General features: G+C 49.2%; 10 protein-coding genes across 10 annotated transcripts; 5 read left to right on the top strand and 5 right to left on the bottom strand.

The window, feature by feature from the left end:
• Positions 1–400: 400 nt before the first annotated feature.
• N7473_010574 (uncharacterized protein) lies at positions 401–1,473 on the bottom strand (the record flags this gene model as incomplete). The annotated part of the gene is made up of 2 exons (XM_057156513.1): positions 401–1,338; positions 1,452–1,473. The coding sequence occupies 2 exons, from the start codon at positions 1,471–1,473 to the stop codon at positions 401–403; spliced, it is 960 nt and encodes a 319-aa protein (XP_057005168.1).
• A 283-nt stretch (positions 1,474–1,756) lies between these two features.
• On the top strand, positions 1,757–3,275 carry N7473_010573 (DASH complex subunit ASK1; the record flags this gene model as incomplete). The annotated part of the gene is made up of 4 exons (XM_057156512.1): positions 1,757–1,847; positions 1,908–2,014; positions 2,086–3,070; positions 3,139–3,275. 4 exons carry the CDS (start codon positions 1,757–1,759, stop codon positions 3,273–3,275), a joined length of 1,320 nt encoding a protein of 439 aa, XP_057005167.1.
• Positions 3,276–3,761: 486 nt separating this feature from the next.
• N7473_010572 (FAD-dependent oxidoreductase) lies at positions 3,762–4,970 on the top strand (the record flags this gene model as incomplete). The annotated part of the gene is made up of 1 exon (XM_057156511.1): positions 3,762–4,970. One exon carries the CDS (start codon positions 3,762–3,764, stop codon positions 4,968–4,970), a length of 1,209 nt encoding a protein of 402 aa, XP_057005166.1.
• Positions 4,971–5,542: 572 nt separating this feature from the next.
• Positions 5,543–6,686, bottom strand: N7473_010571 (uncharacterized protein; the record flags this gene model as incomplete). The annotated part of the gene is made up of 5 exons (XM_057156510.1): positions 5,543–5,658; positions 5,716–5,951; positions 6,022–6,121; positions 6,175–6,265; positions 6,324–6,686. 5 exons carry the CDS (start codon positions 6,684–6,686, stop codon positions 5,543–5,545), a joined length of 906 nt encoding a protein of 301 aa, XP_057005165.1.
• Positions 6,687–7,139: 453 nt separating this feature from the next.
• Positions 7,140–7,424, top strand: N7473_010570 (uncharacterized protein; the record flags this gene model as incomplete). The annotated part of the gene is made up of 2 exons (XM_057156509.1): positions 7,140–7,175; positions 7,239–7,424. The coding sequence occupies 2 exons, from the start codon at positions 7,140–7,142 to the stop codon at positions 7,422–7,424; spliced, it is 222 nt and encodes a 73-aa protein (XP_057005164.1).
• Positions 7,425–7,724: 300 nt separating this feature from the next.
• N7473_010569 (uncharacterized protein) lies at positions 7,725–8,839 on the bottom strand (the record flags this gene model as incomplete). Its single annotated transcript, XM_057156508.1, has 5 exons — positions 7,725–7,822; positions 7,880–8,118; positions 8,174–8,273; positions 8,336–8,420; positions 8,477–8,839. The coding sequence occupies 5 exons, from the start codon at positions 8,837–8,839 to the stop codon at positions 7,725–7,727; spliced, it is 885 nt and encodes a 294-aa protein (XP_057005163.1).
• A 1,246-nt stretch (positions 8,840–10,085) lies between these two features.
• N7473_010568 (Tetratricopeptide-like helical) lies at positions 10,086–13,236 on the top strand (the record flags this gene model as incomplete). Its single annotated transcript, XM_057156507.1, has 8 exons — positions 10,086–10,180; positions 10,246–10,522; positions 10,577–10,784; positions 10,843–11,400; positions 11,466–12,051; positions 12,117–12,449; positions 12,506–12,985; positions 13,053–13,236. The coding sequence occupies 8 exons, from the start codon at positions 10,086–10,088 to the stop codon at positions 13,234–13,236; spliced, it is 2,721 nt and encodes a 906-aa protein (XP_057005162.1).
• Positions 13,237–13,571: 335 nt separating this feature from the next.
• Positions 13,572–15,924, bottom strand: N7473_010567 (uncharacterized protein; the record flags this gene model as incomplete). Its single annotated transcript, XM_057156506.1, has 11 exons — positions 13,572–13,744; positions 13,825–14,016; positions 14,084–14,203; positions 14,259–14,385; positions 14,456–14,839; positions 14,901–15,003; positions 15,078–15,094; positions 15,155–15,199; positions 15,268–15,369; positions 15,422–15,824; positions 15,881–15,924. 11 exons carry the CDS (start codon positions 15,922–15,924, stop codon positions 13,572–13,574), a joined length of 1,710 nt encoding a protein of 569 aa, XP_057005161.1.
• A 794-nt stretch (positions 15,925–16,718) lies between these two features.
• On the top strand, positions 16,719–18,133 carry N7473_010566 (uncharacterized protein; the record flags this gene model as incomplete). The annotated part of the gene is made up of 2 exons (XM_057156505.1): positions 16,719–17,581; positions 17,632–18,133. 2 exons carry the CDS (start codon positions 16,719–16,721, stop codon positions 18,131–18,133), a joined length of 1,365 nt encoding a protein of 454 aa, XP_057005160.1.
• Positions 18,134–18,278: 145 nt separating this feature from the next.
• On the bottom strand, positions 18,279–19,513 carry N7473_010565 (uncharacterized protein; the record flags this gene model as incomplete). The annotated part of the gene is made up of 6 exons (XM_057156504.1): positions 18,279–18,406; positions 18,487–18,719; positions 18,781–18,880; positions 18,944–19,040; positions 19,137–19,245; positions 19,314–19,513. The coding sequence occupies 6 exons, from the start codon at positions 19,511–19,513 to the stop codon at positions 18,279–18,281; spliced, it is 867 nt and encodes a 288-aa protein (XP_057005159.1).
• Positions 19,514–21,239: the final 1,726 nt, after the last annotated feature.

Raw genomic sequence — 21,239 nt, 5'->3', positions numbered from 1 at the left:
GTATCAGTTCTCCACTATATGTATATTGGTGTAGTGTGTTGTGCAAAAGCATAAGTTGTCGCGCGGTTAGCCTCAGACTTAATCCACTGTCTAGATCAGTCTGACAAGTAATAGCCTCGGCCAGTCGGGTTGAGCATACGAACGGTTACTTGTAGAAGCGAGATCGATGATTGAGCAGCACTAAGAGCGCTAAATTGACGGGATTTAAATCAGCATTTACTTGTGAATAGGTGTTGCGTGTACTATGAACGCTGAGAAGCCAGACTCCTTGCGCCGCTCTCTTTGAGCAATGAACCTTCCTAATCCCATACCGTATCCTTATCCTTATCCAAGCCTGCCAGCGCCGTAGTATCCATCCATCTTGCGAAAGTACCCTCAGACATATGTAGCCAACAAGATATTACAGAAGATGATGATGTTCAGCATCATCATTACTAACTACACTCCCAACCTCAGACCAGCTGGCGGGCGTTGCGATACCTACTGAGTGCCCACCCAGGTCACTCAGGGTTCCATCAGAGGACAAATCATTGATACCATCGATGTGTCCGTAGCTTCCAGCAATCGATGGTGCGGACGAAACAGGATGCTGGAACTGGTTGTCCTGTCTAAAGTCGTCAAGCTCAGTAAGCAAGTCTTGGGGCTGGCCAAAGTTGGATTGCAAATCGGGGTGAGCATAGTAAACCTGGTCGTTGCCCTCGGTGTGGCTGGATGCTGCGACAGACACGGGTGTCTGTGCTCGTACGGGGGAGTCAGCGAAAGGATCAAATAGTAATTCGGATGGCACCTCGGAGGTTGGTGTAAACTGTATGATAGACTCCGAGGGATGGTTGGATGTCGTCTCTGAACGTATATCGAGATGGAGTTGGCTTTGTCCGGTACGCGGGCTATCGGCCTCGTTGGACATCATTCCTCGGTGAACTGGCTGGGAAACACCGGTATCCACCCCGGTAGAGTGACCGGCGGGGTTAGCATCCGACTGATCAAGGTCGCCACTCGAACTGCGAAGGTTTCCATCCACGTCTACAAGAGTGTCGAAGCTGCCAAGGTGTTGTTGAGAGTCCTTGCTCTTTCGGCGGGACCCCAGGAGAGTGGCCCGCCGCATTATTTCCGCCTTGGCAATGCGTCTGCGTTCTTCCGCTGCCTCTCCAACCTCTTCCGTCATGGATATATCTTCTCGAAGGGGAGAGGTCGAGTCACGCGGTTGAATCTCATCGCCCAGGTTGTGCAAGGCCAAGGCGATTTTACGTCGAGATGTGGTCACCCACTGTTGGAACTGCGGAGACTGGTAGACAGCGACTCCAGCTGCCACCAGGACGGAGACCGTCACAATAATCCCTATTGAACCCGTCAGACATGCCAAACTCCAGCGGGTGGGCTGATAAGATCGAGTACACCGCCCGGTTGATCACGATGAGTGTAGGACGAGGAAAGGATAAAGACAGACTGACCCTTTGCGATAGGAGCGGGCATATTGCGTGTAAACCCACTTCTGATGATGCGGTTCTTCTTTCTTCCCCTTTGAATTGGCTGCTCCTCACAAAAGAGGAAGGAAACTTGGAAGCGATACGATGATGCCTGGATCTTTCTTACATAAACCCCGCAGCACATGACGCCCCTCTACCCTTATCTCCGACCCTAAAAACACACCGCTTTGGGACGTGTTCCCCGCGCGTCTCCCGACTCTTAAAGCTTCATAGCTTCTTTTTTATCGGCGATTAAGCAACATCTCCTGCTAGCGGGGGCAATTGTGAAAATGGCCCACCAATCTGCGCAGTCCCGCCGGCCGCTGACTCTCACCGAAGAGCTCGAAAAGCTGGAACAGTCTATCACCCTGACACTCCAAGGTAAGTCGGGCGCAATAAACAAACCGGGTCCTCAAAGCTAATCAGTCTATTTACCCGCAGAAATCGATCACAACTTCAGTCAAGCTCACCGAATTGTGACGACGAGTATTCTACCTCTGGTGGAGCAGTATACGGAGCATTCTCGCGATGTTTGGGAAGGTGCAAAGGTACGTTGGATCTACGTCCAGGAGCTGATGCCCAACACGATCAACCGCACGGGGATTGACAAGCTACTCAGTTCTGGAAACAATTCTTTGAAGCAAGCGCCAATGTATCTCTGTCTGGATATGAGGAAAGACCCGATGGCGATGAGACAGTGCAAGAGACCACTGCAACCGAAGAAGAGCTATCCGCCGACGTAACCCAAAGCACAGACGTCGACGAGACCGACCAGTCATACGAAACACCCTCTTCGCGGCGCCAGGGTACCCATGCTGGCCATGGTGATGACATTGACCTTACCGAGCTCGCGATCTCCTCGCACAGTACTCCTCGTGGACCAGGCCAAACTGCGGACGAAGACATGACGATCTCTTCCATTGAACGTTCCTCCTCATACGAGAATTTGAGAAAGCAGATCAACGAAGCAAAGGCACCTTTCGATATGCCCGACTCATCAACACTTCCGTCCACCCCAGGGCGCCAACCTTTTTTCCCACCTGATGCCTCCGTCACCCCAATGTCGTCACCGTTCATTCCACCTGCGTCCTCAACAAAATATGCATATGCATCTGCAACACGTGGAGATTCTCAATACCAGAAGCCATCCGATCCCGTGCTTCATCGCGTCCTTGACAAAACTTACCGGGTCCAGGCAACTCCACTTGGCAAAGGATACCGCAATATCGGCCATGGCACCAGCACGCATTCCAAGTTCGCAGTAACACCAAAGGCTGCTGCTTCTACTTCTCGTTATGCCTTAGATGATTCCCCAATCTCCAGTCCCGAGCCTGAAGCGCCGCGGCTGCACTCGGAGATTTTCTCATCTCCCATCAAGGGTGTCCCCGACACTCCAGGGACGAATCGCAAACGACGCACCAGCAGCAACCGCGCTCGTGTCACACCAAAGCCAGGAACTAGTGTATTGACACCTGCTAAGAAGTATGGAGGCCATCAACCCGTGTGGGATAGTGATGATGATTTCGACGACGAGGACTTTGGCCCCAGCCCTCCGAAGACCATGCAGTTCCATATTCCGCAAAGCCGGCTAATGAAGACACCTGGTAAGTGACTATCTGTTTTGTTCACCTTGTTGATCTTTCCAATCTTCTTTACTAATCATCTCCTATAGCCAAGGAAGCTTCCAAGCGCATTGTCACCGATCTGCTGGAAACTGCAGGAGCGGGCGATCTCACCGATGATATTGACAATGACCAAAGCCCAAGTGTTATCAGGCGGACAGAGCGACTTGAAGATGATACATTCTAGGCTGTTTGGCCCCAGAGCTGGTCGCTCTCTTCAGGTCGATACTTTCTCAGTGTGTACTTTCAAGTTGGATATAGTTACATCAAATACCCACTCATAGAGCCATGAAAAATGCCCATTTATTTCTAGACAACAATTCAACTTAGTATAGCGGACACGGCAAAGCCGTTTTAGCAGATATATCGACCCATTTGTTGCAATCAGCATGATTATGGCACGATTTGAGTTGGTCTCCAACAAGACCCCTGTGACTCAATATCCCCTGCTGGTATTCGGCCCCATGACTTCAACACGATGACTCAATCCCGGGGCTCACTAACCTCCGAGCATCGCCAATTAGTTCAGCCCGAGCCTCACTCACTAGCACCAGGGTGGACCCATAAAGTCAAGCTTAAAACCTCACCTTGCGGACTTTACTTTTCTTTTCCTGATTTGCTCAGTCATTGACACTCTGTCCCAATCACTTCACACGGGGAAGCTCGCTATAACATGACACTACCAGTGTTGATCATCGGAGCTGGCCTGGGAGGTGTCTGCCTAGCCCAAGCGCTGAAAAAGAATAACATCCCATTCAGACTATTTGAACAAGACGAGAAAAGTACCTTCCGTGCTCAGGGATACAGACTAAGGGTCACCAAGCACGGCGTCGACGCACTGAAAGAGGCCCTGACACCGGAACTTTTCACTCTTTTTGAGAAAACCTGCGCCGATACACCCACCATTGGGGTTCGAATCAAACCTGATGGAACACATCTACCCTCTACCGGCGGCTTTGGGCCCCCACCTGGCGTTCATTCCAAATCTTACACAGTGGACCGGTCGACCTTCCGTGAAGCACTTCTGACAGGACTTGAAGAGCACGTTTTCTTCGGGAAAAGTCTCAAGCAGTACACCATCCACTCTGAAAAGGTCACCGCATTCTTTGCAGACGGATCCACGGAGGACGGATCTCTCTTGATTGGCGCCGATGGTGTTCGGTCTATGGTTCGCAAGCAGTACCTACCCTCGTTCCAAGGCATCGATACTGGCACACGAATCATCTTCGGAAAGACTCCATCTACCCCGGACTTCCTCGCTAAGCTTAAAGAAGAGTATCGGCATGGAATGAGTCTCGTGCTCGACCCGGAGGATGCGTCCCAGCCATTCGTTCTATTCGAGTCCATCAACTTTCCATACGCAGAGGAAATCACTGAGCCACAACTCCCAGATCCATACATGTACTGGGTCCTCTGCACGCAAATCTCGCAACTCCCCATCACTCGAGAAAAATCATGGCACATAAGCTCGCAGGAATCAGCAAATCTCTCGCGCGAGCTCACCAGGTCCTGGAGTCCATCACTCCGAGCTATCTTCGAGATGCAAAACTCAAGTCAATCAGCAATTAGATCGATCTTGTCTGCCATGCCGGAAATTGCGCCCTGGGAGCCTTCTAGTCGAGTCACTCTGCTCGGCGACGCTATTCATGTCATGCCTCCTACGGGTGCGATGGGTGCCAACACGGCTTTACGGGATGCGGCTGATCTTGCACGTCGGATTTCGTTGGCTGGTAGTGTTGACGGGGTAGACAAGGCTGTCATTGGAGATTATGAGGCTAGCTTGCGAGACTTTGCTAACACGGCCATTGAGCAGAGTTGGCAGGGGGGCATGAAGAGCTTTGGGTTGAAACCGGTTGAGCAATGTGAAATGATTGCGCTGTGATCATTAGAATACAAACCCTTGTAACATATTCATGAACAGTGAATCCATTCTCAGTTACCTAACATCTCCAATCTAGCGACCCGAACATGAAGTCCTTCAGTTCCTTGTCCTCTAGTTTATTGTCGATTATGTCCCAAAAGGGTATTTTGCCGTCACTCAAGAATGGCTCAAGCGATGATATGCGATTGCTAATTCGACGACACACTCATAATTTTCAGGGGCTTTGATCTTAGTTTTTTGTTAACCTTTTGCGCCATACCGTACCCTACTAGATAATTAGGTGTTAAAGTAACACTTCCGCGCTAGAAATTTTACCATACACTAGAGTATTTATTCTACCAGGCCAGTCAGTGATAGTTCCAATAACTAGTCAAAGGAATCCTCCTGTTGCCTAATAAGCTTCGAAATCTTACACGCTGGTTAAGTAGGAGAAGAGGAGAAAAGGAGACATTGGTGGAAGACGATGCTTTACTACCCTCAGCCATTGTCCAAGAAGGATACTAAGAAGTCATTAAGCGAGAGTTTCCAATTGTCTTTGCAAACTACAGCAAACGTTGATTATGACACGTTCATTAACGACCTAGAGGCGTGATAACCAATGCCCTGACCTCGACGCTTTCTCTTGGGCACTCCTGGATCGAGGGTACGAATATATCGTCCACGATATCACACGACGTGTGAAAGCACCCTAGTTACAATTTAGCTATTGCTCAAATATGGTGCTTTGAGATTAGTCCGTAAATACCTGCGCAGTCTTCTGCCTTGCTGCTGTCGTAACTGATGAATAGGAGAGCCTCGTCCAGGTCCTGGTCCTTAAACCAGAACCACTGGTGCTGAGTGGAATACGTCAGGAAAACAGATTCGCCAGCATATGTACTAGTAATGACATCGCATGGAATTATGTTGTCAGTTGTAATAGATAGTGGGTCGCAGAGCAGCAAAGGGGCCCTTTGGATTTTCCGGCGAATAGGCTTCCAAAAGCTAATATAAGGTAAGCCAGACGAATCTGCGGGAAAACACAGTACTGGAGAAACTAGGAAGAGAAATGTACTTTACAATCCGAATCCTGCAACTGTCCTTGGAGTATTGCTTCCGCTCGTCGGGACTGAGGAAGGTTTCTACTCGTTTCCGGCCGCTGGCAGTGGACTGGTCTTATCTATGAGTTAATTCCAGGTCCTACTTGATAGGGACAGGGGATACATACCTGCGTGAGGATTTCGAACTATAATTGACTGAGTTGGGCGATTTGAGAATGTATACTTTGCCTCCTCATTCTTTTGTTCTTCCATTCTGTACTGCGAGAATTTTAGAATACATTCTAGCGTGCGTTCAAGAAACCACATCTGATCTTACTGCATGATCATACACAATCACTTTGTCCGTTTTGAATTTATTTGCCAAGATCGCGTGAACGCCTTCCATTTCAAGTCTCTTGTCGTTATGGTCAAAGTGACGGGCCATGACTTCAGGTGGCAGTGTCAACAGTTCGAATCCATGACATTCTACCGAGAGCCTATCCCGCACAATCCGAGCATCTGCAGCCTTCAAAGTTATGCTCTCAAACTCGAGGTTGGAACGACCTGACTCGTCCGCAAGAGGGATGTCAAGGCCCAGGAGATATGGCTTCTCCCTATTGTACTTAGCCAAAGGCTTTAGGTACTCAATACGTACAGAGTACTGCTGGAGACCCTGGCGAATATGAAGTAGAGATGCCATGGGCTGCCAATGGAGCGTTCAACCTTGCGATGCCTGCCTCCAAAGTCGGGAAGGCAGGATAAATATTAGCCATGCAGTGCGGGTGCTATCTGAATAGTGGCCAGTGGTTCCTCAGCGATTACGAGAAGAGACTTGAGCCTGATGTATTGAGCTAATGCAATACAGATAGCATGGATACGTGTGGTCTCATAATAGGTCGGACTATCTGTGCTGAACCCTGGGAATAGGTGAGCTGGGGTATCAGCAGATGTGACCTGACTCGCGGCATGGCAAACAAGATGGCTTGCCGTATGAGGCTCTGGTGTCTGTAGTTGTGATTTATTACGCCCCTCTTTCTCCCCCTCTCTCCATTGATTCCCTCTGACGGATATTATCCTTAGCCCGAGAAATCAAACTAAGAACCCATTTCAAACCACTTCGAGGTATTCTGAAGAAATCTCAGCGGAACCCACAATGAAGACTCAGTCCGATAACGAAATGAGTTGCAAGGTGAGAGAATGTGCACCAAATGATTATAGTGCTATAGGGTTATTGACTCGACTTCTCTGCTAGGCTGGGGCGAGGGAGGACACCACTGGCGCGACCAAGCGCCCAGCCAACCCTCTCGCTGACTCTCGGGCGCAGCCATGGAAGAAGTTTGTGGCCATCCCAACCGAAACAAACGTGGTCACGTTTGGGAAAGATGAGAGTATCCGAATGATCGAGTCCCGTGTCGATGGAAAGAACTTGGGAGGCTAGACAGAAACGGTTGAATGCCTGCGGCGGTCTTTGAGTGACCCGATTAACCATTACCAAGACTACTGCCCCTGTTGTCTTTTCTTTCGTTTCTTGGTTATTTGCTGGAATGTGAACTTGGCTTGTCGCTCTCTACTTCCAAACTACACGGAATGAAGGTCGATTCCTTACCATGCACTCCAGATGAGATAAATGCTCATCAAATAAATGCCAACGTGAACAGTTAGCCGTATAGTGCAGAAAGGCAATTGATTCCCAGTAAATGTAGTTCTTGCAGCATACTATGTATTACTCCCGGCTTTCCTAGTCTCTGGTCCAGATGATCGAGCGGACTTCAATACTCTCTCGGCTCTGACCCGATCTAGGACCAGGCAAATCAAAGGCCGCGTGAGGTGTGCTGGCTTTTCATAAATCTTAGTCCTCAGTTACTCATAGCAAATTCGCAGCTTGAATCGTACCTTGGTGCCCCTGTCTGAACTTGAACGAGTCCCAAACCACAAAGAGTGTTAGTTCGTCGCGCTGCTGTTCTGGTAGCCACCACCACTCGTGCTCTTGTCTGTTCTTCAAGTACATGGCCTCGTCAACCCGATCCTTCAGTACTTGGTCGCACAATTCCCAGTCGACAGACTTAACCGAGCTCCAGTCACACAAAGCGAGGGGTTTTTCTAGAACTACTGGAACCAACGGTCTCCAAATGCTACCGATTATCAGATCTTATTCGCCTACGGCGAGCAAAACATTTCCACACTTACTTAATGATACGAAATCGTCCTTCGCCTGAATCGAAATCTTCTCTCTCCTCAACGGCGAGATGCTCACGGACAATCTTTTGTCCACAGAGGCCTGACTCATCTGGAACGAAACGTTAAGCCTGGACCGAGAGATCTAATCGTGAAGCAGTGGGCTAGAAAAACCTGCATGAACCCAAGATGCTGGTGGCAGCTGGATGAACCTGTCTGCCGTTCGTGGCCATGTCGCATCGGGGAGTGTGCTTCGGATCTATAGAGCTCAAGTTAATACTGATAAGACAGCGGGCTTGGGACAAGTGAAGCTACCCTCCAGTCATATAGAATGACTTTGTCCGCCTTCAGATGCTGCTGCAGAAACACTTGGAGAGGCTTTAGATAGGATTGCAGAGCCGCATCTCCACCAGATTGCTTGATAGAGTTGATAGTAATCTGGTCATCAAACGAGTGATTCACGAATTCGAATCCATTCTTATCAAGACTAAATTGTTCGCGCCCATGAAACCTGACGTCCTTAACGGGAATACCATCGCACAGCGCAAATTTCATGTTTGTCTTCGGCCGACCAGGCTGAGTGTCAATAAAGATTTCGTATGGCTTCTCACCGACAAATTGCTTGGGGTTAGATAAGTGGCCAATGGCCGCATGGACGGATCGGTCTTGAAGATCCATACTTGAACTGTGTCAAATACTAGCAAAAATGAATATGGAGCAGTGGAATAGCAACTCTTATATTTGAATATTATAGACTGGAAATTTATATTATAGTATTCTACTAAGTTACCATTTTCTTGGCTTCTTACTAATAGATTATAAGTAAGTCTCTTATTACTCCGAGCGCTGCGTTCGAAGTGGGCTTCTTACCCAATCTCTGTGAGATACACATCAAAAACTTGTCTCTACTTTGATCATTCAGTATTTTAGGTAATAACATGTACGATAGTACTGATCATTTTGCCAACGTGGAACTGCTAATGTATTCCGGGTGGCCTGGTCGTATGCTGCACGAATCACAGCCCATCTGCATGTCGCCGGAATATGCGACCATCCACGTCACCCTTTGACCTTGAACTGGTGCCTCTGATTGGGTATAGACCAGGGTCCAATTGAGGTCATTTCAGGCGGCACAAGAGATAATACTAGTCGGTTTGCCAAGGTGGAACTGCTAAGGTATTCTGCAGATGTGTTCCAGGTGACCTAGCCGTATGCTGCACGAGTCACAGCCCATCTGCACGCCGGAATATGCGGCCCCCCACGCCACCCTTTGACCTTCAAAAACCGGAGCCTCTGGTTTGGTACTACATAGACCGGAATACGCCCGCGGTATCTTACTCCTAAGGAGAAGCGTACAATATCTGATGAGAGGGGATGAGGCTATGGCTAGTAATCTCCCTAAGGGTAACTGTGTAATGGTGGCTAGAATAATTGTTAGCCCACCTAACCGGTGTGGCCCCCAGCAGGTATATATTTCTCCCCTTATAAAATAATTATAAACGAATAAATGTGCCATACATAGACCGGAAGCAGGACGAGGTCGTCCCCCACGGCACGACCGACATGGGTAACCGATGTTGGGTTACTGTTTTATATAGCCCGAGCATTTACCCCGCCCACAAGATACCGGCATGACTCTTGCGTGTGTCACTGGCGGGGCACGGTTGAGGATATCAGCCATATCTCGAGTTCTAAATTCTAGATTGTGCCACGGAGCCGCAGCTCATTTTGTTCACAAAGACGCTCGCTGTGTATTCATGCAGGACAGCCCTCTGCGGATTCATTACACTAAACGAGGTCGTGTCCTCTCCAGCCATGCGATGATTTGTTTATTGCACACACTCTTTTCCTTCATCGAATGACTTATGTGATCCAATTGAAATTTAGATTTCCCTTCACCCTCCCCCAATACGCGAGTACCATGATGCGAGGGACTCAGGATTCCTCGGATGTCTCATCCAGCATCCAGTCGTTGAGCATTAGAGCCCCGGGGCCAGAAGCGACGGCAAGAGCCGAGATGTAGGATTAGCCGCAGTCGATAAGAGAATCAAGCAGCAACTCACTGACACCTATGATGTATCAAGGAAAGAAAGATGGGAGGACGCACTAAAGCACTGCGAGGCGGAGCTTTCCAAAGAGGACTTTCAGTTGATCGTCAAGTTCAAGTCGCCAGAGGAACTCATCAAAGCTGTGGACAATATGATTACCGAAACTCAGAATGCCAGTGTACCGCGGATCCTCCGACAATTCAAGCCTCATCTCAGCCAGATTCAGAATTTTGTTCTCGGTATTCTCGCGTCTGTCACACTTCCAGTGGTTGAGACAGTCTGCATCTGGGGACTCATATCCCTCGTGCTTCAGGTACGGGACCTCCGTCAAGCCAGACCTCATCTCTGCTGACAAGTCCATTTTAAGCTAGCCCAGAGGTCGCAGGAGGTCCTTGAGACTGTTACCGGTATGTGGGTTGAGATTGGAAACAGTCTTCAGATATTCGATGTCTATAAGGACCTCATAGTGGAGGACATGTCATTAGGCCTCGCGCTGGTTGAAACACACGAGGAACTTCTGAAGTTCGCAGTGGCTACAATAAAAACACTTCGACATGTCAGGTCTGGTCGATCTGGTTAGTTTATTTTTTTTTTCTGTGAAGCCTGTCCTGTCAAGCCACTAATTGCGAATAGATATCAGTCCGCTGGTTAGAGACTGCCAAAACAGCTTTGGCAAGACATCGCACTTCATCTCCCATCGAATACACATCATCAAGGAGAAGGCTCAGGCAAAAGCCATTACCAAGGGTCAGGAGCAAACACACCAATTTGAGATCCTGAACTACCTGGCCAGTCAGTCCGGGGCGCAGTTGGGCACAATGGAGGAAGCTGAACTTGCGAAGTTGCCTTCTTACTACATTCCATTTTCGAGGAACCCCAAGTTCTATGGTAGAAATGACATCCTTGGCAAGATGACAGCCGAGTTCTCCAAAGACCGAGCTAAGGGACAACCACTGTCCGTCGCCCTGTGGGCAACAGCGGGAGTCGGAAAGACCCAGATTGCTCTTGAATATGCGGCGCGGCAACGGCAACGCGGGATAAAAGCCATCTTTTGGATTGATGCCGAGAAGGAGTCTGAGCGTATCAAGGCATTCAATGATATTGCCCATTTATTGGAGCTTCCAGGTGCATCTACACCCAGGGACTCAGAACAAAACCGCCTCATTGTGCAACGCTGGCTGCAGGAAACGAGTAAGAGAAAACATTCCGTCTTCTAGATATTTGCTTGTTACTCCATGTTGACTGGCTTCTCTCAGAAACACCATGGCTCTTCATAATCGATAATCTTGAAGATCAAGAAAGCATTCAGGCCCATGAGATCATGGAGTCTATTTGTCCCACCTACGGTTGTGGCGAAATACTTGTAACGTGCCGCAGCGAGCTGGTAGCGGCTTCTGCTGCCGTCAGCAGCATCGAAGTTCCTGCGTTCACGAATGAGGAAGGGGCCGAACTTATGCTGAAGCTGCTGGATCGTGGAACCTATTCCGACGCCGATAGGTCCTCCTCTGTAGAGCTAGCAGATCTCCTGGGTGGCCATGCGTTGACCCTGGATGTCATGGCGAGGAATATTGTTGCCAGAAAGAAGCAGTTGCCTGAGTTTGTCCGTGTCTACAAGGAAAAACCGCGGTCACTACACATGAAGCCGAGGAAAAAAATTGTCAATCGATATTACAAACGTGAAGATGACCCTGAGTCTCTTTGGGCTATCCCGTTCAGCCAGCTGCGCTCAGACGAGGCTGAAGTTTTAGGAATTCTATCCATGTGCGGACCAAACAAATTCCCGTCTTCAGTCCTTGTCCCAGAGACTAGTGCTCCCGAAGCATTCAATATAGATCAAGATGAGTGAGTTCAAAATTATGCCTGTTTATAAAAAAGACACGCACAAAAGCTGATCAAATGTGCAACAGAATGGAAGAACTTATTCTTGCCTTGCGGGGACTGTCCCTCGTCAATATCGACAGCACTGGGGAATTGATATCCGTCCACAGAATGATCCAAGGTGAATATCGGTATCACCTCGGCGCTGAGAAAAGAGCCGAGAGATGGCATCATGCCGGGATGCTCCTCCGGGCCGCGTTTCCGCGGCAAACGAATGGCTCGGCGTTGTTCAACCAATGGCCCCTCTGCGAAAGCCTTATTGAGCACGTCCTGGTTTTTGCAGCAAGATACAGAGAGCTCGATGATGAAGCTAAGATACCATTCTGGGAAGATTTCGTTTACCTCCTAGCCGACGCGGCCAAGTAAAGTCACCGCAATCCTTCTTCCAGCACCCCTTCTCACCTCTTCTTAAATCCAGATACCTTGTTGAATGCGGCCGGTACAACGCTTGTCAGGAAGTCATAAACCATGGGTTCCACCATTGCGCCGGCAGACAACCCATCCCGTATACCAATCTCTGCGTGAACATGGGCCACGTCCTCTGCGAGCGTGGCCGGGACAAGTCGGCACGCAGTTACAACGACATCGTCCTTAGCGTGCGGGAGAAGGCATTTGACCCGATGCACCCCGAGGTTGCCAACAGCTTAAGCAATGCGGCTCTCTCAATGGTGGGCTGCGGCGTGGACCTGGAAAAGGCGCTGGAGATGCTCGAGCGTAGTCTACGGATCGATCTCGCCCAGCCTCGAGAAATTCACCGCAAGGTTCTCCATCTGCGTCATTTCAACCTCGGGTTTGCCTTGCGGGCGCTGGGGCGGTATGAAGACTCGAAAATTCACGTCGACGAGGCTTCTGCCTACGTGCGAGCTGAATTCGGGGAGAATTCACGTTACCTTACAATGTGGGTCATTCATTCCGGCTTTTATAACGTGAAGCAAGTCATCTGACTGACGGCGGGCAAGCAATAGATCTTATCGCATGTATGCAGACTTTGCACTACGGGAGAACAAACTTAATGAAGCCTTTATCAATGCAACAAAGGCTCTCGACATTGCGAAGTTGGAAGGCGCCACAACGGTATGGGTAGCCGCGGCGCTGTTCTACCTCGGCGATATAAAATGCAGTCAGGGGAAAGGGAGCGAAGCCATGTAAGCCAGTCTTCATATTTCCCATTCTTGGGTGTTGTGCTGGTTCTAATTATTGGGGCCCCCCAAAAAAAGAGAGTTTCTTGATCAGGCAAGAGTGATTACCCAACTCAATAGGCGAGAAAAGAGCGACGCAGGAGAATATGCTCGAGTGATCCACAAACTGGCCCAGGCGTATGGACTCACCGGGGATGTCGATAAAGCGAGCGCCTTGAGCCAGGAGGCCGACGGCATTTACCAGACTCTGATCGAAACTGGTGAGTATACAAAGTCGGACGACGAGAGGGAGAAGTGGGATTACCTCATTTGTCTCAAGTTTCGATAATTGCAATCAAAACGGGCCTAGGACAAATTGGCTAGCTGTGGAGGTGGCTTCCGTTGGGGGAATGTGGCTTCCCAGGCACTCATAACTTTCACCAAGAGATCGTCCTGGTTTTTTCTTGCAATGGCTGAAACTGAAAAAGGTCGACCGTTGTATTCCAGATATCCTAGTGGCATCGCGCAGAGTGGGTATCCTTTCAGTTGCAGTCAGGTTAGCAAGTAGGAAAAAGTTGTTTCCTTTCGTTCCCACCTGGACTATCCGGATCTTACTTACCTCCACCTGTTGCCATAGATGTGAGACCACTGTCCGTAGGTCCGATGATGACATCGACGCCGTAGGTCGTGAGTACTCGTTCCACTCCTTCCTCTCTTGCTACTCGTCTGAGATGTGCCAGGTGGCGTTCGTACTCCTCTGGTGATGTGTTCTGATTCTGTGACTTGATGAAGGTGTCTTGCCTTGGATGGTCTGAGCGCATTGTAAGCCAAACATATGACTGCGTGAGAGGAGTTGTCAGAAGTCAGGATATGCATACGTGGTGGCATTTCTACGTCGGCATGTTGGATATTGTATTCAATCAGGTCCGCGAGGGACCGCACTTCACTCTCTTCAAGGCCTTCAAGATAGGCTGTGAGACTTCGTTTCATATCGGCCACTGGAAAAAGAATCAGTTTCACAGGTCGTGTCAAGCATTCCCAAGAAAGACGCACGCGTGATCACCTCTTCGCTGTTCTCGCCATCAACAGTGAACTCGTCAGGCGAGATCAAGTCAACGTTGTCGACAAACTTCTTTGCCTTGGACTTAATGATGTCGTATGCTTCACGGATCTCCCGAATCTGTTGGTGTATCGTATCAGCCGTCACCTGCTATCAACTAAACAAACAGAGACGTGAGTGGTTCACGTACTATCTGAGCCTCAGCTCCGTCAACGGGTTTGACCCATGCTGCAGGAAACCTCCATTGTTCAGGGTCGAGGACTGCCACTGAAATGTCAGACCATGACCCAGTAAGATTAGCTGTGAAAGACTCCGAGGGATCCCTCGAGGCAAGAACATCCAGAAGAGCGGCCAGGTCGTAAGTAGACTTGGTCATGGGTCCAGCCGAGTCGAAGTGGCTGGAAATAGGCACAATGCCCTCTTGGGGAACGAGGCCGATTGTCGGTTTGATGGTGTACAGAGCCGCTCGACCAGCAGGACAAACAAGCGACCCGTCTGTCTCAGTGCCAATTGCAAGCGGCGCGTATCCAGCTGAAACGCCTACAGCGGAACCCGAAGAAGAGCCGGAGGGGCTCTTGGGAATTGTTAGCATTTTTAGTTGCCCCGTATTGTACTAGATGAGCAGAAAAGCTTACAGAGTGGCCATCCTTAGAGTCATCCGGGTCAACTCCTCCACGGACATAAGCGGATTGAGTCTGGTCGCCGACAGCGGACCAGCCACTTGGCATATTGGAGCCTCTGTTTCATTTTTAGAACCATGCAATTCCTGGTGAGGTTAAGGCAAGGATAGAGAGAGTAAGGTGGCCATTTACCGGGAATTGGCAAATTCCTAAACCAAGATTAGGAGATAGACGAGACAAATACCAATGCTCGGGATATAGATACTCACGCTCAAATTGGACTTCCCCAAGATTATGAGGCCCGCAGCGATCAACTGGGCAGTTGTTAGCATCTGCCTCAGTTCTATTCGTTTCCCTGCCCCTGGGCAACCATCAAACATACTTGATCAATAATCTTCGCGTTGTTTCGAGGCTTGGAGCTCAACAGCGCAAAGCTTCCGGCACTGGTCGGGAGTCCGAAGTTTGGGTGAGTGGCAACGTTATCCTAGTGATATAAGACAGGCAGTGGAGGAGGATACGTCAGGGAGCCTGCTCACCTTGATAATAATGGGAATTCCGTGCAGTGGCCCGCGTGTCTTGCCAGCGGCTCGCTCCTGGTCAAGCAGTTTGGCTCTGGCCTCAAGCAGGTCGTTCGGTGTCATCTGAATCATGGCGTGAAGCTTGCTATCATGTCGCTGGATTTGGGCCAGATATTGTTTGACGAGGTCAAGGCTCGTTACGTCGCCACGTTCGAAAGACCTCTGTAAGCCTTTGGCATCAATTGTAAGAACATCTACGACCTTCCCACTATTTGCCCCCAAGGTGCGCATGAGACCCTCAGAGGAGGACTGTTCCATCCATCGTCTCATGATTACCTTGTAGGTAACAACAAACGCTAATGCAAAGGGGATGAGCTTCAGAAGAAAAACAAAAAAGGGTCGGAAGGCCATCGGAAGGATGCTAAAATTCGAGGTCAGCGCGACCGGTGATAGCAAATCGATATCAGCTAGACTAACGTCAGACAGTAAATAGCCAGAGAAGCAAACCAAGAAAGGCACATGCCGCTTCGAGCTTCCACCGAGTATTACCAAACCTTCTTAGAGTGACAGAAGTGAGAGGGGAAGCGGCTGAAGTTCTTCGGGAGGGGGTAACGATCGGGGGACAGGGATATGGTCGCATGTAATCACCAGGTCACTGTAATGTACCCAGTTTATGCACAATGGTCTGCCCGAGAGGTGTGATGGGCATACTGTCTCTGCATGCAGATCAATATTAGTGAGTTATATATGCATGCCGAGCGACACGCTGCTTTTTCCACACCCGGGTGAAACGAGGCTGAGCAGCACCACTGTGAACCCGCCAGTTTGTTGGGTTCCCGGGGCGCAAGAGCACAGACACGACCTATGACAAGTTGCAGCCCTTCGGCGGCTGAAATTAATTCACCCAGGGAGTGGCCGCTCGTATGTCTCTCCTTGACTGTCGACGAGGCTTCCAATAATAGGAGGCTATCCTATCTTCAACAGCGTCATTTTTTTCCTTTGCCCTCGTGGTAGTTACAGCCTGCTCTGCTAGGTCCTTAATAATCCCTACCTTTGGGACCGCGTTTGGTTCCCTCGTCGCTGTAAAGAGCTTTTATGTGTCTAACCAAGAGCAGAGGCCCCTTGTGAAGTAGCCCCTGATCAGCTTCTTGCCAGTACGTATAGACTTGGCCAAACAAAGAACGAGGTACCGCCCGCAACAGATCGACCTTACCCGGTTTAGCCCATAACTGCGGTTGCTTAATATATTTCGCTTCTCCTACGTAAACTAACGCCCTCAAGTAGGCCATTGCTAATACACCTAGTCTCTGCAGCGATGAAGGTCGAAGCACCCAATAACGATAATTTCACGAGCGTCAGCGCGGTCAAGGAGTTGCCTGCTGTCTCTCCGGACTGGGTAGGGCTAACAAGAGCCATCTCCGGATGCCCTTTCGGTCATGAAAAAGACTCAGCATTAGTTCTGTCACACTTGATCTCAAGAGCTGCGACTGGCGACGTTCAGGGGAGATTCTTGCAACACTTGAATCCGGACTTCTTTCCGAGCCAGAACATCATTTCCAGAATTGTACAAGCACTCGTGTCAATTGCCAACATCCTTAGAACAGATGCCGACGTCTCTATCATTTTTATCGACAACCAGCTGGTTCGAGAAAATGTGTTTTTGGGAGATACCGAAGAGGATGCCGGCCAACGCTTGAGCCGTGCGGGTTTGATATTCATGGCAATTGGATGGATAACGAATCTGTTCGATCCCGTAACATCCTCTTCATCCTCACCTGACGGTACTCTTGCCATCAAAACCGAACTTGCGACCTGTTTCGAGACATCCACTGTCAGTTCGACTCTCACTAGCAGACCAATTGTTGAGATGATTCGTCATTTTGGAGACCTTCTTCCTACACGGCGACCGGACCAGCTCGAGAGCAACCAAAGGGGCTTTGGCAATCGAGAAGCTAAAGGGGCCATTTCCGAGACACTCCAAGTCGCGAGTATCAATGTCTCTAGCCTAGAGCGAATCGGCGGGATCAAGATTGAATGGACCAGCTCCCTAAGTAGCCATCTCGACTTCGACCCGGCGCGCTTTGATACAATTTCCGGAAATGTTGTTCCCGTTCTCAAAATATTTCGGTATCCGAGTCTATGCTATCAACATGCGCCCGACTCTTCAGTCCTACAGAAGTAAGAACTCGTAACACTCTAAGCCTAGAGCCTCCTGCTAACAGTCACAGGCTATTGGCGAACTGGTATGACGAGCACACAAAGCCACCTGGGTTCTCGGCAAATGGGCTGATACAAGAGATATTGATCTCTTACAAAGCCCTCGTGCTCTTTGACCGCAACGCACGCAAGCTCTACCGTAACACCCTTCGAAGAAGCTTGCTGGGAGACCTGTTCGATCGTGAGCTTGATGCACTCTGCCTAGCGCAGGTGCGATACTGGTATCAGGAATACTCTAAGAACCCTCCATTTCCCATCCGTGAAACCTTTTATGCGACCTCTGATTTTCCAATATTTTCGGCCCGCCTCTTGCATCTCGAAAATTTCATCGATAGCATCCAGCCTAACCGGATCTCGTCCCTTTGGAAGGACAAAAGGGATATTCTTCGATGGTACACATTTTGGGCCGTTGTGATCCTAGGAGCCTTGAACCTTGTCATAGCCCTGGCCCAGGTTGGGCTAGCAGCGGCCCAGGTTGAGCTATCAAGACAGGCGCTGAAACCTGGTGGGTAGGGACAGATAGTACTCTTTAACTTCAACTCACGCATTGCTCTTCTAAGCCATTCGTACTGTTGTATACAGACAACATAGTACCTTGATTCGCCTTAAACACTTCTAAAAGTCCATTACTTGACACCCCCCCCCCCCCCCCCCCCTTTCACTTCCTCATTACTCGACCGTCTGGCTGTATCTTAGACAGTACAATGATGCGGAGCTCGAGGCTCTCTCGATTAAGTCCGACCCCATCCCAATTTGGGTGCTGGAACGCGGCATGAAATGTGAGACCTAAGAGATCAGAATGTGAGTAAGAGACCCCAAAATGCCATCATGGGAGGTTTAGAAGTCCAGTATAATTCCCGGCTTACCTCGGAAGTTCTGATCAGAAGAATCCCAACTCTGGAACAAGCTAAGTTCATCCGATGTCTGTTTTGAAACCCACTGCCATTCGTGCTTGTCACTTCGCTTTAGAAAGGTCCCTTCTCCGCCAGTGCTACCATCAACTCTGTCGTAAAGGATACAGTCCTCTGCAAGAACAGTGCTCGGCCGGCAGTAAGCAAGTGGACAGTCATTGACCACTGGCACCAACGGGCGCCAGCAACTAGGCATAGCAAATATTCTCAGAATTGTGTCGGGCAGAAGACTCTCGTCAATGGACTTACTTGATCACCCTAGCTCTCCATTCTTTACTTTCGACCATGGCAAGCTCAGATGCCGACAGGTACGCTCTTAGCGTCATCCAGCCGCCCTGGGGAGACAAATCTGCGAAAAGAGGGCGTCAGGCATGCTTGCGTGTGGGAGGCCCAAAGTCATGCTCATACATACCTGAGTGAGCTTTGTAGGCCGGTTCAATGGGTAGGTCTCTGGCATAACTCTTGTCCTCACATAGGTCGATAGAATCCTCTGGGGATGCTTTTCGGAACTATAATAAGGGTTACAAAATAGACCAAACCGTCAACTGACATAACGGTAGAAGACTAGAAGACGATTGACCAACAGAGGCTACGGGTCCACATACTCTCCAGTCAATACAAATCGCCTTCTCGGCGCCCAGAAGAGTCTTTGTAATATCAGTGACCTCTTGAACGTAGGTAAGAAGATCCTTCGGGGGTGTTTTTTTCCTATTGCTGTTGTAATGAGGTTAGGGAATCGAAGCGGGTGGGGCAGGATGAAGAATCCGTGATCGTCTAGCGACAGGAGAGGCAAATTCGGACGCATGTCAATGATAGGGACCGTGTGGCTAGATGAAAAGGTACAATTTGTCGTTGGGAATGTTCCATCGCTTGGCAATAAGGACATGTAGGGCTTCTCGTTGATGAAGTCTTTGTCGTTGTCAATGAATGAAATTCTGGCTGCGACTACGTCCTGAGCTGGGGAATACCGTTCAGCGGTCATAGTGGCACTTCAGTGAAACTTGCTTTGCCCAGAAAAAATTGAACAAGCTGGGCAGTCGGTACCCGTCTATACGTGGGAAAATGGCCTTTTGGTCAACTTGATTCAGATCCGATGAGGTCTACTTATATTCAGGGTGGGTTAGGCCAAAGCGGAGAAATGCATTTCACCCGGGTCGCGCACCTTAAGTCTGACTATATGTTCACCCTTCTCAGCCCCAGTGGAAATCAGGTAAGCTAGCCCCACGTTCCAACACACGGGAATGGTCACGAGGATATCTACTTGTAGAGTACTCAAGGATTTATAACTGCCCTGGTGTCAAAGAATAGCGGTTAAAGCAGGGGCAGAAATAATCAAGGACCGCATCCCGTTTCTACTTTGTTATTAGCTCTAGTCTGCCGGTTCCTTCAATTTTAACGGATATTGAAATACCATTTCTTTACTCAGGTCAGGCTTAGTGTGCAGTTTTGCTCAAATCAGGTCCAATGAGTGCCCAATCAACTTGATCACGTAACGATCACTGAGCAGTCTATCGTACTTAATTCTAGATATTCAACGAGCAAAAGCGGCGACGGGATGAGAACCAAAACGGAAGGAAACAAGGATTGCCAAATGTTAGCCAAGCGAAACGGGGCGCCGACTGCGAGATTAGCCAGCCAAGGGGAGGGCCCCCGCCGGGCACCCCGGTGGGATGACAGTATGAGGTCACGTGATCGCCAAGTGGGCGGGGCGGGACCCACTCTTAGTATTTAGACTCTGTTCGCCCTGTAGGTATTCTAGCTTCTTCGCATGTCAATCTTTTCAGTGTACCCATACTATCGTACCTCTACCCTCCCAACATTATTATTTTTATTTTTTGATTTATTTTCAACCTTGAGCGCTAAGCTAGGGTGTCATGTCTGAAAATATGAATGTCTTCTATGACGACTCGTGGGCTGCTGAGCCGTGGCGCTCATCAGAATTTCCACCCGATGAAACCCCGCGAATGAGAAGCAGTCGAGTCAAGCAAAAGCTAGGATAGGATAACGCCTGGAAAGACTAGGTTCCTTGATTCTTCCTGTTTCAGTCTACTAAAACTAGAGGTTAGCTGTAGGGGTATATTATACATCGCGCGAGCTTTATAGGTACTTATGATTAAGACTAGGCGGCTGCGATTGAGAAGCTTGATCGGTACTGCTACGCTAATATAGATTGGCCTATTGACTAGTAGCGGGGACAGTTTTAGTGTCGGCCTAATATCCACGACTTATTCACGAGGGCTATCGAAATATAGTTGTTCAGGGTCCGAACTTAGAAGGCGCCTCAGTAGCCTTTATTCGCAAACGATATATCCAGTGGGTTAAAGAGCGGGGGTTCGATCTTCTTCTCGGAATACCTCGGTTTGACTACTGCCTGTTTTTAGATAGCCGTGCGATCCGGTCAATTTTAGCGAGCTCGGAGCCAGGAATCGGCCTAGTTAGGTATGTTAACGTGATCGACTGTGATTTTAATCCAAATAACCCGGAAAATGAGTGTTCTGAGCACTATGATGGTTCGCTTAGGATTTGCCTAGAAGATTTCTTCCGATTTACTTTATCTTGTAAGGATCTCACTACTAGAGAACAACAATAGGGAGACTAGGGCTGGGAACGCCTAGGGAGGGTCATTTATACTGACGGGTATTGTTCGATAGTTGAGGAGCAAGACGTCTTCCTTTGCCCGTCCAACTACAATTTTTACTCCCGCTTTT

Source organism: Penicillium subrubescens, assembly GCF_028828155.1.
Source record: "Penicillium subrubescens strain IBT 31985 chromosome Unknown utg000007l_segment0_segment0, whole genome shotgun sequence".
NCBI lineage: Eukaryota > Fungi > Ascomycota > Eurotiomycetes > Eurotiales > Aspergillaceae > Penicillium > Penicillium subrubescens.
The sequence above is the reverse complement of the archived record's forward strand: the minus strand, read 5'-3'. Positions and strand labels throughout refer to the sequence as shown.